Below are 16133 nucleotides of genomic sequence, written 5' to 3' on the forward strand. Positions count from 1 at the left end.
TGTATAGTACCGAGTTACGTTGTGTTGGATGGTGGCAGCTCCGAGCTTTGAGATATAAGTCCGTGTGCGTCTTCTTCCTGTAGACTGAGTTTTCCAACGTACCGTCCGGATTTTTCTTGATCAAAATATCCAAGAAGGGAAGGCAGCCATTCTCTCCTACCTCCGTGGTGAATTTGATGCTCTCATGTATGCCATTGAGATGGCACAGGGACTTCTGTAGTTTTTTCCTTGCCATGGGGCCACACTACAAAAGTGTCGTCAACGTATCTGTAGATCACCTTTGGTTTATGGCGGGAGGTGTTCAGTGCCACATCTTCAGAGCGCTCCATGTACAAATTGGCAATACTTGGGGCCAGGGTGGAACCCATGGCAACACCATCTGTATGCTCATAGAATTTCCCACCACATTTGAAGTGCGTTATGGTTAACACCAGTCGAAAGACTCTGAGTGTGTCCTCATCGAAGTGATCATCGAGTAGAGCTAAGGAATTACCAGAGGCACCCGGGTGAAATGAGAAGTGACATCAAAACTGACTAGTAGATCATTCTCGTCCTGGCGAAACCTTAACAAATTCGGTCGAGTTCTTGACATGGTGAGGGCAGTGACCCACGTGTGGGTTTAACAGCTGTGCTAGGTGCTTGGCTACACCATACGTCGGAGAATTTATGGTCTTCAATATAGGACAGTGGGACATTCTCCGTATGGATCTTCGGGAGGCCATACAGTCGCAGTGGAGCCGGTACCCGAGGTAATTATGGTGTTTCTGTCAAGTCCTGAGCTGTTCAGAAGATCGATAGTCTTGGGCGTAACAGAAGCAGTCGCGTCTTTCCGCAATTCTTTGTATGTTCGATCTTGTAGTAAGGTGTCGATCTTCTGTCAGTAATCTTCTGACTGCAGTAGGACTGTCGCATTCTCTTTGTCTGCTGCTAAGACCACTATACCCTTGTCATGGTGAAGGTTCCCCAGTGCCTTGCGCTCTTCTGCCGTGATATTGTTCTTCGGCATTCCTGCTTTCTCGGGTACCCTGCTGGTCTCACTCCTCACTTCCTCGGCTGCTATCGGAGGGAGTCCTCGTATGGCTTGCTCGACGTTGCTGATGATGTAACGGTTTGATAACATACTTGGAATCGGAAAAAAGTGCGGGCATTTCGACAGCACGGAGATTGGTGTCTCATCCAGTGCTCTCTCTGTCAGGTTGATGATGGTCTTAATATTGCTGGCTTTCTCCTCCTGTTGACCTCCGCCCGGGAGTCGGAGGAACTTCTCGCACTGTTTGTTGGTGGCTTTCTTCTTGTAGAGCTCACTGCTGGCGTACGGGTTGCCGTCCAGCCACTCCCAAGTGTGTGCTGGTAGGGTGGAAGCTAGGTACAGGTGCTGAGTGAGCAAAGACTCGGCGTTCTTGTCGAGTTCCGTTCTGGTAACTGAACCAGCCCGTCGTAATGTGCGTTTTGTCCTCGCCGTGTTGACAGGACGCCGCAAGTTCTCAAACTGCGCCATCACTTGTTGGGTCCATGCCACGCCGAGTTGCTGCACTAGGCCCGGAAAGAGGAAGTTCGACACGATATTCGAAGATATCCCATGACTTTTGTCATCTTAGTGTACTCCTAAGTGTTTTATAAATTGCTATATGGGAAGAATGCTGAAGATTAGATGGATAGATCACATAACTAATGAGGAAGTATTGAATAGAATTGGGGAGAAGAAGAGTTTGTGGCACAACTTGACAAGAAGGAGGGACCGGTTGGTAGGACATGTTCTGAGGCATCGGGGGATCACAAATTTAGCATTGGCGGGCAGCGTGGAGGGTAAAAATCGTAGAGAGAGACCAAGAGATGAATACACTAAGCAGATTCAGAAGGATGTAGGTTGCAGTAAGTACTGGGAGATGAAGAAGCTTGCACAGGATAGAGTAGCATGGAGATCTGCATCAAACCAGTCTCAGGACTGAAGACCACAACAACAACATATGGGAAGTGTATATGATGAAGGTCAAGTCTGCTATTTATCGCCGGCCGAAGTGGCCGTGCGGTTAAAGGCGCTGTAGTCTGGAACCGCAAGACCGCTACGGTCGCAGGTTCGACTCCTGCCTCGGGCATGGATGTTTGTGATGTCCTTAGGTTAGTTAGGTTTAACTAGTTCTAAGTTCTAGGGGACTAATGACCTCAGAAGTTGAGTCCCATAGTGCTCAGAGCCATTTGAACCATTTGCTATTTATCTTTATCGAGACGTTCATCATAAACTGACATTAAACGATAATTTTCATTCCATTCGGAACAAAGATATCCCTCAGCAATATCAGTATGGGGTGTGATTCCCACGGGAACGAACACATTCCTGTACTGGTTGTCGCATGGATGCAAACAGCGTACGAATATCATCTTTAGGAATGTTTTACCATGTGCTGTGTGATTCATGGAGACTGCAGGATGATAGCTGCTTTCAAAATACGTCCCTTGCTATTCATACTAGTCACTCTCTGTGAGTGACATAGAAGGTGACTGGGAAGACCAGTCGAGGATCCGTACGTCCCTGACGGCGTTTGTCATGTGAAATTCAGTGTGAGGTCTTGCACTAGACTGTTAGAAAATGTCATTTGGTTCGATGATCATACTGGATTTACCATTCTTGCCATACAGGTATACTGTCGAGTATTCAAACCCCTCAAACATTTGCCATATGAGCCCTACTGTCACACTGAACTGTTCCCCACACATTGCTTCCACAAACTGGAGAGGTATGGGTTTCGAGAATCGCTGGTTTCCGTTACCTTGCATCAGATCGTCTACGTACACGTTAGCGTCGATCTGAACGCCAAAAGCTAAAGGGAGATTCATTGCTGAACACCATAGAATGCCACTCAATTTGCCAGTTGTCTCTCTACACCATGCAAGTCTCTGTTGTCTGTAGTAAGGCCTCAGTGAAAAATGACGCGCGGAACTAGAGAGTTCCACCTAGCTTTCAGCAATCTGTTCCGGTCAGCTCGTGGTGGACATCTGCCTATAACCTCTGCCCTTTGTTCAACTATTGTAATCCGTCTATTGGCCGGAATCAGTTGTACTGCCGTACGATCTTGTCTTGGTGTAGTTCTCCTGGGAGGAGCCATGTCTAGTGTCCTTGCTACACTGTTGTCCCGCGTCACTCTCGTTATCACTCGTTCTACATCCATTGCACAACAGCCAGCAGTCTGTGTGCTCTGTCTACATGAGGCTCCCATGGCCGGCGAATGATTCTCGCCGTTCGAAAGATGATGACAAGCTGCACTTGCACGTCTTCCATGCATCCTGCGCTGCGATCTCCGACTAAAATGTCTGTGTGGCAGCCATCATGTACTCACAACATTCATCATCAATAGGGATGGTTCTTTTCTGTACCGAAAATACTGAAAAGAGCCTCGCATAATAGTGAACTTTTACTTAATACACTCCTGGAAATGGAAAAAAGAACACATTGACACCGGTGTGTCAGACCCACCATACTTGCTCCGGACACTGCGAGAGGGCTGTACAAGCAATGATCACACGCACGGCACAGCGGACACACCAGGAACCGCGGTGTTGGCCGTCGAATGGCGCTAGCTGCGCAGCATTTGTGCACTGCCGCCGTCAGTGTCAGCCAGTTTGCCGTGGCATACGGAGCTCCATCGCAGTCTTTAACACTGGTAGCATGCCGCGACAGCGTGGACGTGAACCGTATGTGCAGTTGACGGACTTTGAGCGAGGGCGTATAGTGGGCATGCGGGAGGCCGGGTGGACGTACCGCCGAATTGCTCAACACGTAGGGCGTGAGGTCTCCACAGTACATCGATGTTGTCGCCAGTGGTCGGCGGAAGGTGCACGTGCCCGTCGACCTGGGACCGGACCGCAGCGACGCACGGATGCACGCCAAGACCGTAGGATCCTACGCAGTGCCGTAGGGGACCGCACCGCCACTTCCCAGCAAATTAGGGACACTGTTGCTCTTGGGGTATCGGCGAGGACCATTCGCAACCGTCTCCATGAAGCTGGGCTACGGTCCCGCACACCGTTAGGCCGTCTTCCGCTCACGCCCCAACATCGTGCAGCCCGCCTCCAGTGGTGTCGCGACAGGCGTGAATGGAGGGACGAATGGAGACGTGTCGTCTTCAGCGATGAGAGTCACTTCTGCCTTGGTGCCAATGATGGTCGTATGCGTGTTTGGCGCCGTGCAGGTGAGCGCCACAATCAGGACTGCATACGACCGAGGCACACAGGGCCAACACCCGGCATCAAGAAGGGTCATAAATCAGATGCGAATAATTATAGGCCTTTTTCGCTTACGTCAATCTGTTGTAGAATAATGGAACATGTTTATGTGTTCTCGTATTATGACGTTCTTAGATAATACAAATCTTCTTCATCATAACCAACATGGATTCCGCAAACAGAGATCATGTGAAACTCAGCTCGCCCTATTTGCCCAAGAAATTCACAGTGCCGTAGACACTGGCGAGCAGATTGATGCCGTATTCCTGGACTTCAGGAAGGCATTTGATACGGTTCCGCACTTACGTTTAGTGAAAAAAATACGAGCTTACGGAATATCGGACCAGGTTTGTGATTGGATTCAGGATTTCCTAGAAGAAAGAACACAACATGTCATTCTTAACGGTTCAAAATCTGCAGATGTAGAGGTAATTTCGGGAGTACCGCAGGGAAGCGTGATAGGACCTTTATTGTTTACAATATACATAAATGACTTAGTTGACAACATCGGTAGCTCCGTGAGGCTATTTGCAGATGACACGGTTGTCTACAAGAAAGTAGCAACATCAGAAGACTCGTACGTACTCCAGGAGGACCTGCAGAGGATTAATGCATGGTGCGACAGCTGGCAGCTTTCCCTAAACGTAGATAAATGTAATATAATGCGCATACATAGGGGCAGAAATCCATTCCAGTACGATTATGCCATAGGTGGTAAATCATTGGAAGCGGTAACGACCGTAAAATACTTAGGAGTTACTATCCGGAGCGATCCGAAGTGGAATGATCACATAAAACAAATAGTGGGAAAAGCAGGCGCCAGGTTGAGATTCATAGGAAGAATTCTAAGAAAATGTGACTCATCGACGAAAGAAGTAGCTTACAAAACGCTTGTTCGTCCGATTCTTGAGTATTGCTCATCAGTATGGGACCCTTACCAGGTTGGATTAATAGATGAGATAGACATGATCCAGCGAAAAGCAGCGCGATTCGTCATGGGGACATTTAGTCAGCGCGAGAGCGTTACGGAGATGCTGAACAAGCTCCAGTGGCGGACACTTCAAGAAAGGCGTTACGCAATACGGAGAGGTTTATTATCGAAATTACGAGAGAGCACATTCCGGGAAGAGATGGGCAACATATTACTACCGCCCACATATATCTCGCGTAATGATCACAACGAAAAGATCCGAGAAATTAGAGCAAATACGGAGACTTACAAGCAGTCGTTCTTCCCACGCACAATTCGTGAATGGAACAGGGAAGGGGGGATCAGATAGTGGTACAATAAGTACCCTCCGCCACACACCGTAAGGTGGCTCGCGGAGTATAGATGTAGATGTAGATGTAGATCATGGTGTGGGGAGCGATCTCCTACACTGGCCGTACACCACTGGTGATCGTCGAGGGGACTATGCACGGTACATCCAAACCGTCATCGAACCCATCGTTCTACCATTCCTAGACCGGCAAGGGAACTTGCTGTTCCAACAGGACAATGCACGTCCGCATGTATCCCGTGCCACCCAACGTGCTCTAGAAGGTGTAAGTCAACTACCCTGGCCAGCAAGATCTCCGGATCTGTCCCCCATTGAGCATGTTTGGGACTGGATGAAGCGTCGTCTCACGCGGTCTGCACGTCCAGCACGAACGCTGGTCCAACTGAGGCGCCAGGTGGAAATGGCATGGCAAGCCGTTCCACAGGACTACATCCAGCATCTCTACGATCGTCTCCATGGGAGAATAGCAGCCTGCATTGCTGCGAAAGGTGGATATACACTGTACTAGTGCCGACATTGTGCATGCTCTGTTGCCTGTGTCTATGTGCCTGTGGTTCTGTCAGTGTGATCATGTGATGTATCTGACCCCAGGAATGTGTCAATAAAGTTTCCCCTTCCTGGGACAATGAATTCACGGTGTTCTTATTTCAATTTCCAGGAGTGTATATTCCACGTGGATAGAAATACTGTAATGTTAGTTTGGTAGCGATCGCGTTCATGGTGTAGCACTTTCCATTCTGTCTGCTGAACCGCCTTTTCGTGATTATAGAAGGCTTATATACAAACAAAAACAAAAATCGCTACAAAATTATAAATTAAAAATTATGTTCTCATCCCATATATCGATTTATTTCAGCAGCTTTTTCAGCTCTTTGTTAAGTAAACATAATTTCTTGTGATCTTTGCTTCTGCAATCAATGCACTGCAGGTTATTTTAGCATGCTTGCATAACAAGCTCCTGTGGGTAGTCCCTAGTGTCTTGATAGGCAACGGCAATTTACAAAAGGTGTTCAGTAGTTCAACATGATTTTTCCGATCTTAAATAGTTATCTTCCCTTACTTCCAGAAACTTCGTATAAAATGATTGTAACTGGTACATCCATCGTAATTGCACCGTAAAATTGGGTCTTCCTTTTGTACTTTTGTCTCTGAAGCTCCTACATACTTTACTTCTTAAATATATGTCCTAATTTAGGCATTTATTTTGCTTTTCAGTGGAGGGTTCCTACAGCGTCCGTGATGATGAAGGCTGCCAGGAGAGATCGTGCAGCACGTGCAGCAGGTAAGAAAGAAACTGTCCTACGGCAGTGTGCAGTTTAGTCGTCTGGGTTGCTCGACCTTTCTTCCGTTTCCGCAAAGTGTGAACCTTAAGCATAAAAATTTAACGGAATGTTCTTATTACGTATTTCCATCAACGTATTACCGCCTTCCATCCTTCAGACGGTAAATGTAAATCGGTTTTCCTAGTTAACACGTGTTTCTTAAATGGGATGTAATCAGCAGCTACTCATCGTTGTAGTGCAACTACTTTTATCTCAGAGTACGGCTTCTTTTCATCCCGTTTCACAAATGAACCATAGAACAGGTCGTATGCCTTTATAAGTCTGCTTCACTAAACAACATGTTCAGGTATCTACGTCTGTACCCCGCAAGAATACGGTGTGTGCTGGAGGGCAGCGCAATTCCTCCCTTTCCTGTTCTATTCACGAATGGTCCTGGATCTTTTCCGTCTCCTTTATTAATCCTGCTAAGGACGAGCTCTGTACTCAAAAACTGGTCAAGCGAGCGAACTGTAACCCATTAATTTTTTGTACATCGAAACATAGTTTTCTGCAATTGTTTCTAATTTTGAAATGGTAGGTAAAGTGACACATGATTAATATTTGTAATGGCTATCGTTCCATCAAGCAAACCCATGAACAATTTTTTAAAACACTCCTAGATTCTATTTAACGCTATTACAAACGCCTAAATTAAGATTGAACAATAAAATAGTGCATATTACTAGCACTAAACTGTTCAAAGAAATATGTGATTTAGAATCCCGGTGACAGAGGATATTCCAGCTTCCATTGTTCTGAGAACATTTAGGTTTCGGGACTGCGGCGTTGCGGTCGGTTCATTTCCGTTGTCTAAATCTGTCTGGCTGTTACTGTGCGTAATGATGAAATGAAGAGGTCAAGCTACGGTTATATTCGATCACGTAGAATTGTAAGTGAAGGTGGTTCGCGGTTGCAAGTAGAAGTCTAGTGCCAAATACACTTAGGAGGGTACCAGTTCATTTCTGCGTTCAAAAAATAGCCTGTACAGGCGGACAGCCACAATGAAGATGTTTCAGGAAAAGTATATGCTCCGATGTCTCTGTAGAAAAACGAAAACCAAGAAAATAAATTACGTCATTACATGCTGTGACCGATTAATTACGCGCCTCAGTTTCTTATCCTGTTTGGGCATTAACTGAGATATCAGCGTCAGCAGTGAGCAATACATAGCAGCCTGGCCAGTAGGCACTTATTAATTTCAATCAGTCTGGTCTCGCTCCTCTTCCCAGATCGAAACTCGTAACTCATTGATGGACCCTCAAAATTTGAAATAACACAGTATTTATTCAGTTATAGGCCCTGCCGCGATTTGAATATCCTTCTTCTTCAACAATTAACCGTTCAACGCTCAATGAAAGTCTCACCGGTATTCTTCCATTTGATAAGATCGATTGTATGACATCAGGAGTCATCGTGTTCCAGGAGTCACCTTAATACCATCGGATCATAGCTTTCTGGTGTCGTTCTTGGCTTCTTTTTTCTCCCAAAGGCTCCAAAAAATGAATTTATTCTTCCATCTATTGAGATCTTGTCTAACTATTTGACAAGCCCATTGCTATTTCAGCCAGGCAACTCTTTTGCGCATCTCAACCGCTTTCTTCTTCTGATAACCTCGTAACTAATGGCCGGTACCAGCCTCTCCAGTACGGTTTGTGAACATTATAACACTGTAACTTACGAACAATCACCTTTCCCAGAGACAGTATTTCGAGACCATACGGTGTTACTGCTAGTACAAAGATACTGCACTCTTCCGTTTTTAGGTTCACTGGAATATTCGTGTTGGTTATGATGAAATGAAGCTTTCTGAATGAGGCCATACTCAAGCCCATTTTTTGTGGGATTTATGACTTGTAATTGGCTTTTCATAAATGAATTTATTTCTCAAAGTTCATCTGTTAGGAGACAAATTCCGTAGTTTCTTATTTTTAACTATTTGCATATTTCTACTCGGAACTTACATTTATGCATATTGCTATCCAGACATCTGCAGAGACCACTTTCAGCTGCTGAATCGCAGTAGTCGTTTATTCAATCAGATCTTCAGTTATGAGAATGATGTCGCCAGAAAATTGGAGGTGTCTGGTTTTCTAGCCATCGACTTTGATCCCTCTGCTATCCCTGTCCAAGCCGGTGACTTTGTCTTCTACGGCTAAAGATAACAACTTTGATGATAGCTTATCGTCCATATGAATGCTTTTGGCTGCTAAGATCTTATCAGTTACGATACCTCCGTCGAAACTGTCGCAATTTTTTGCCCGTAAATATCGACATATGTATATAATTTTTTTAGTCATCAGTCTTCTGACTGATTTGACGCGGCCTGCCACCAGTTTCCCCTCCTGTGCCAACATCTTCATCTGAGAGTAACACTTGCAACCAACGCCCTCATTTATGAGCTGGATGTATTCCAACCTCTGTCTTCCACTATAGTTTTTACTCTCGCAGCTTCTTCCCTTACCATGGAAGTTATTCCTTGATGTCTTAACGGATGTCCTATCATCCTGCCCTTCTTGCCAGTGTTCCCCACACACACTACGTGATCAAAAGTATACGGGCACCCCCAAAACATACGTTTTTCATATTAGGTGCAATGCGTTGCCACCTACTGCCAGGTACTCCATATCAGCGACCTCAGTAGTCATCAGACATCGTGAGAGAACAGACTGGGGCGCTCTGCGGAACTCACAGACTTCGAACGTGGTCAGGTGATTGGGTGTCACTCGTGTCATACATCTGTACTCGCGATTTCCACACTCCTAAACATCCCAAGGTCCACTATTACCGATGTGATAGTGAAGTGGGAACGTGAAGGGACACGTGCAGCACAAAAGCATACAGGCCGACCTCGTCTGTTGACTGACAGAGACGGCCGACAGTTGAAAAGGGTCGTAATGTGTAATACGTAGACATCTATCGAGACCACCACGTAGGAATTCCAAACTGCATCAGGATCCACTGCAAGTATTATGATAGTTAGGCGGGAGGAGAGAAAACTTAGATTTCATGGCCGAGCGGCAGCTCATGAGCCACACATCACGCCGGTAAATGTGAAACGACGCCTCGCTTGATGAAAGGAGCTTAAACATTGGACGATTGAACTGTGGGAAAATGTTGTGTGGAGTAACGAATCACGGTACACAACGTGGCGGCCGGCCGGTGTGGCCGTGCGGTTCTAGGCGCTTCAGTCTGGAGCCGCGTGACCGCTACGGTCGCAGGTTCGAATCCTGCCTCGGGCATGGATGTGTGTGATGTCCTTAGGTTAGTTAGGTTTAAGTAGTTCTAAGTTCTTGGGGACTGATGACCTCAGATGTTAAGTCCCATAGTGCTCATAGCCATTTGAACACAACGTGGCGATCCGATGGCGGGGTGTGGGTATGGCGAATGCCCGGTGAACTTCATCTGCCAGCGTGTGTAGTGCCAACAGTAAAATTCGGAGGCGGTAGTGTTATGGTGTAGTCGTGTTGCTCATGGAGGGGGCTTGCAGGCCTTGTCGTTTTGCGTGGCACTATCACAGCACAGGCCTACATTGATGTTTTAAGCCCACTCTTGCTTCCAACTGTTGAAGAGCAATTCGGGGATGACGACTGCACCTGTTCATAATGCACAGCATGTGGCGGAGTGGTTACACGAGAATAACATCTCTGTAATTGTCTGGCCTGCACGGAGTCCAGACCTGAGTCCTATACAACACCTTTGGGATGTTTTGGAACGCCGACATAGTACCAGGCCTCATCTAGCGACATCGATACCTCTCCTCAGTGCAGCTCTTCGTGAAGAATGGGCTGTCATTCCCGGAAACCTTCCAGTACCTGACTGAAAGTATGCCTGCGAGAGTGAAAGCTGTCATAAAGGATAAGAGTGGACCATACTGAATTCCAGCGTTACCGATGGAGGGTTCCACGAACTTGTAAGTCATTTTCAGCCAGGTGTCCGATACTTTTGGTCACATTTCCTCTCCAAATCTGCACGGAACCTCCTCACTCGTTACCTTATCCGTCCACCAAAGTTTTTACATTTGCTTGTTGCACCACTTCTCAAATGCTTCGATTCTCTCCTGTTCTGGTTTTCCCACGGCCCATGTTTCACTATCATACAATGCTGTACTCGAATCGTATATTCTCAGAAATTTCTTCCTCGAATTAAGGCCTATGTTTGGTACTAGTTGACTTCTGTCGGCCAGGAATGCCCTTTTTTCCAGTGCTAGTCTGCTTTTGATGTCCTCCGTGCTCCGTCCGTCAGTGATTCTGTTGCTGCCTAGGTGGTAGAATTCCTTAACTTCATCTACTTCGTGACCATAATCCTGATGTTAAGCTTGTCGCTGTTCTCATTTCTGCTACTTCTCATTACTTCCGTCTTTCTTGGATTTACTCTCAATCCATGTTCTTTACTCATTAGACCGTTCATTCCATCCAGGAGACCAACGTGAATAATCGTTTTGTTGCCACTTCCCCCAATTATTATAGAAATCTGATTATCCCTCCCCACTAGTGTTCCTGTTTTACTCCACCGTTTTGATAAATATAACTTGTTCACAGACTACTTGAAAGCCATCAGAATCCCAATTTAATTTATCAGTTATCGAGGTCTTCATTTTCACATAGCATCAGCCCGGTTCGTAATCGGGTGCATAATTTTGTGATTTAATTTGTCTACAAACCTCTGTTTGTACATTACATTTTCGTTATAGCTCTCTTGTGCATCTTATGACACTGCTCTACTGAGACTGTTGTACATATCGTTAATTGTACTGTGTTTGTCTTATTTTTAACTTTAACTACGTCTGTCTGCATGCTACATTTCTCTATTGTAATATGGGATGTCTGAAATTTTGTTCTTCAGCTACTGTTGTATTATTTGTATGATGTTTGCTCTTTCATATTTAGTCTTTTAGAGCATATGCCTGTTTGTCGTAATATTGTTGTATACTGCTATTTGTAATTCTTCTCCAACGTCATTGTTATCACTGCCGCCGGCTGTCCTGTGTTTGTCTAATAGTGCTTTTATTTTGCTTTAAGAGTGTGGCTGTACGCCAACTTCGTAATTTTGTTCTATTCTGCTTTTTTGTAATTAAGTTTTTTGGCACTTTGTAACCGTTGTTGGCTGTGTGGTCCTTGTAACTCAAAGCCAAAATAAAAAATAAAAGGATAAAATCTCCCGCTCCCCTTCCCCCCCCCCCCCTCCCCCCCCCTCCCCCCCCCCCCCCCCCCACACCCGGTAGAGGCATTACATTTAGTATTGGAATTACTGTTGCACACTTCATGTTACCTCCGAGCTTTTAATTTCACCGAAGGCTGTTTCTGCTTTTCTATTACCGAATCAGTCCTTCCGGCAATGATTTCGATTTCTTCACATTTCTTCTCGTGTAGCTGTTTCGGCTTAGCTTCCCTGCATTTCCTATTTGTTTCATTACTCAGCAACATGCACTTCTGTATTCTTGAATTTCGCTGAACATTTTTCTACTTACTTCTTTCATCGATCAAATGAAGTATTTCTTCTGTTACCCGTGGTTTCTTCACAGTTAACTTCTTAGTATCCTTGTTTTTCCATTCCAACTTCTGTGACTGCCCTTTTTATGGGTGTCATTCCTCTTCAATTGAAATGTCCACTTAGCTATTTCTTATCGCACTATATATAGCCTTAGAGAACGTCAAGCGTATCTCGTCAATCCTTAGTACTTCCATATCCCACTTCTATGCGTATTGATCCTTCCTGACTAATCTCTTAAACTGCAGCTTACTCTTCATCACTATTACATTGTGATCTGAGTCTATATCTGCTGCTGGATACGCTTTACTATCCAATACCTGATTTTGTAATCTCTTTCTGAACATGATTTAATCTAACTTAAATCTTCCTGTATCTCCCAGCCTTTTCCGATTATGGGTTTCTCGAACAGAATATTCGCTATTACTAGCTGAAATTTATTAAGAACTCAATTAGTCTTTCTCCTCTCTGATACCTAGTACCAAATCCATATTCTCCCATAACCCTTTCCTCTACTCCTACCCATACAACCGCATTCCAGTCCCCCATAGCTTTGTTTTTCATCTCCCTTTGCGTAATGAATTACCCGCTCAGAATCCTCATATAATTTTTCTGTCTCTTCGGTATACTTTCTCTATTTCTTCATCTTCAGCTTGCGACGTCGGCATTTGTACGCGAACTATCATTGCCGGTGTCTGTTTAGTACGGATTCTGATGAAAACAACCCTGTCACTGAACTGTTCACAGTAACTCACTCTCTGCCCTACCTTTCCATTCGTAACAAATCCTACCCCCTTCATACTATTTTCTGCTACTGTTGATACTATCTTATACTCATCAGACAAGAAATCCTTGTCTTTTTTCCACTTCACTTCATTAATCCGCGCTGTATCTTGATTGAGCCTTTGCATTTCGCTTTTCATATTTTGTAGCTTCCCTAACGCGTTGAAGCCTCTTGACATTTCACGTCCCGACTCATAGAACGTTATTCTTTCGTTGGTTATTCAATATTTTTCCCTTGCTGATCTCCGCCTTGGCAATCCTCTCCTTCAGATCCTAATGGGGGGACTATTGCGGAATCTTTTGCCAATGGAGAGATCATGATATTTCAGATACAGGCCATGTGTCTTGCAGATAGACATTATATATCTTTAATGCAGTGGTATCCGTTGCCTTCTGCAGTCTCATGCCGGTGATGAACGCTGATCCTTTTGCTTTTAGAGGCAGTTTCCCGCCCGAAGGACAAGACAGTGCCCTTAACCTCTGTCCACTGCTTCGCCATCTTTCACAAGGCGCTTGACAGAATGAGGGTGACTTCTTATGCCGAAAGACTTCGGCCACCAGTTCTAATTTTTATTAAAAATTTAAATGATGGCGGGGTTAGGACCCGGGACAGAGGACGTTTTGATTAGTAATCAAACACGCTGCCCCCTTTTTTGCCTTAGACGACATTTTTTTATCGTGGACCTATCTTCTCATGTAGCTAAGTTTAATCTCCAAAAATAAAAGAAACAAAAAGTAAATCTACTTCTACTTGGCACCGCCACTTTATCATAAAACAAAAAGAAAATAACTAACCCTCTTAGGCGTTGCCCCTAACTATTCCCAAAATTCTCCCACGGGACAGGTTCCATGTGTCTATAATTTGTTTTATTAAATTTTTATTTATTTATTTGTTTTATCTGATTACATGATTACAATTAGTAAATGTGTACATATGAAAAACCGAAATATTACAATAAAAATGTAATTCAAAGTATAAAGTCAAGTAGCTTTGTGTACTGATTGCTCTACTTCAGCGAAAAGAATCTTTCTTCAAGGAATGGTGTAACTGGAGTTTTCTTGTCCACTGCCACTAGCGTTTTCTGTATACATCAGCACCGTCTAAAATATCTACAACAAATTCATGCTGCGTTCCTGAAATCAACGAATCCCTTTCCTTTGTCACTGCTTGCAGTTGAGGACACGCTGTCTTCGATGAGATGTTTCGCCGTACGTTACACTGTGCCTGGCACTCCCCATCTAGCTTGCGGGTTTACGATAACGCTGAGTAAATAATATACAAAAAGGGCACGGCATCTCGGTGTGCGTGCAAGAGTGGTGTGAGAATTTTGCAGGTGCCACCAGTAATCAAGTTCCTCTTTCTTCCCTTCGCCGAAGATATAATCCCTTGAACCATGTAAGCGCATGATATTTGGCGGGGGGAAAGTAACAGTCTTCCGGACACAGAACGGATCGAGGCTCAATCACGTCAGATGGAACACTTAGGTAACAAGCTAAGATCTTCTGTCTCAGTCGCCCGTGTCGCATCGCATATTTTTTATTGGTGGCTCGATACCACGTCGTACGCACGGTGGTTGGCAGAAAGTGGTGATGAACCGTTCTCTACACTCGTGGCCAATTGACAGTTGGGTACTTGATTTCTAGCATATTACGCGGAACTGCCCGCAGAAGGGTGGTGTAAGGTTCTTCCGCCTTTAGCGGGGACGTTGTGGAGAAATCTGAGGCCACATAGCTGTATTCCAGAATGAATGTCGATAAGTGGGAGAGGTGTGAGCCGACGTGCGCCGGCGACACCGGTGGGACGTGGGAGACTGGCACCAGGACGTCCAATAGACGACTCGTGAGAGAGGTGTTTTGAGTGGTCCATCGTTTCCACATATTGCTCATACAAAGGGCAGCTGCCTGTGCTCGGACATTAACCAGTCCGAGCCCACCATTGCGTAGGGGGAGGGTGAGAATGTCATAACGTACTGTAAATATGTGTCCTGTAGATAGGAAATAACCGAAGGCCGCCTGAATTCTGCGACCTATCGCCGCTGGTAGGGGGATGACCTGTGCCAAGTCATTGAGTTTTGATGCCACGCGGAGGTTCAGGTATTCCACACGTTGCAACTGGTTCAAGTCCCGGAGCAGGTTCAGGCACACCATCACGCGTACAGCCTGTAGTAACCGTCGATAGTTTGCTGCGGCCGTGCCGCGCACATGCTTCGTATACGTGACTCCCAAATATCTCAGTTCGGTAACTGGTGAGAGGGGGCCGACAGCGCACAGCCCGAGACCGCGCCCGACATCCAGCGCCACCGACTTGTTGATGATCAGAATACTGCCCAAGGCCTGTCCACAGCGCTCGATCAAGCGCTGCGGGCTTCATCAGCGGAACGAAACAGCAGTAGCAGCTCGTCGGCGTATGCCCTATAGCGAAAGGTGGTGTCTCGCAGTGTGGTGCCAGATGCCCGACAAGTGGCTCGAATTCAGTTGCATAAAGGCAGGTAGAAATGGAGCAACCTTGTCGTAGAGACTTCTTCATGGGTATTGGACCCACTGTCTGTCCGTTGACCTGGACGTGAGAGCTGGCTACTTCCAAAAGGCGTCGCAGGGTGTGGTGTGGGTGAGTCTGGGAGGGAACACCATATGGTTCATCATCTGTAGTAGGAATTTGTTGTGCACTCTGTCGAAGGCCCTACTGAAATCGATGGAGAACACTGCCACTCGTCTCCCCCACTGTGCCGTCTGTTCTGGGGCGAGAATCATTGACAAAGTCTTCTTAAAGCGGCCTGCTAAAAGCCAGACGAAGATCTTCTACTTGGCATTCAATATTGTAAGTGGCCGATAGTCACTGACCAACTGCCATCATGCTGGCTTGTGTACTGGTAGGAGGAAGGCGGTATGACGCAGTCCATGGACATGAGTTCTCGGAGTATTGGAACCCAGTGGGGCACCATGATGTCGTGGACGATCCGGTAAAACTTGACTCGTAATCCTTGAGGCCCAGTAGACTTGTTGACCAAACATTTGTCCAAGGCGTCGTCCATCTTATCAT

The 16133-nt window shown here is 45.7% G+C and overlaps 1 protein-coding gene across 1 annotated transcript in view; it reads left to right on the forward strand.

The window, feature by feature from the left end:
• Window positions 1-16133, forward strand: part of LOC126484413 (uncharacterized) — a 105124-nt gene that overhangs the window by 21023 nt on the left and 67968 nt on the right. Inside the window, exon 2 of the mRNA XM_050107922.1 lies at window positions 6717-6783. Coding sequence (XP_049963879.1) covers window positions 6717-6783 — 67 coding nt within the window. The remainder of the gene's footprint in view (window positions 1-6716; window positions 6784-16133) is intronic.

The sequence above is a fragment of the Schistocerca serialis genome, chromosome 6 (genome assembly GCF_023864345.2).
Source record: "Schistocerca serialis cubense isolate TAMUIC-IGC-003099 chromosome 6, iqSchSeri2.2, whole genome shotgun sequence".
In the NCBI taxonomy this organism is placed as follows: domain Eukaryota; kingdom Metazoa; phylum Arthropoda; class Insecta; order Orthoptera; family Acrididae; genus Schistocerca; species Schistocerca serialis.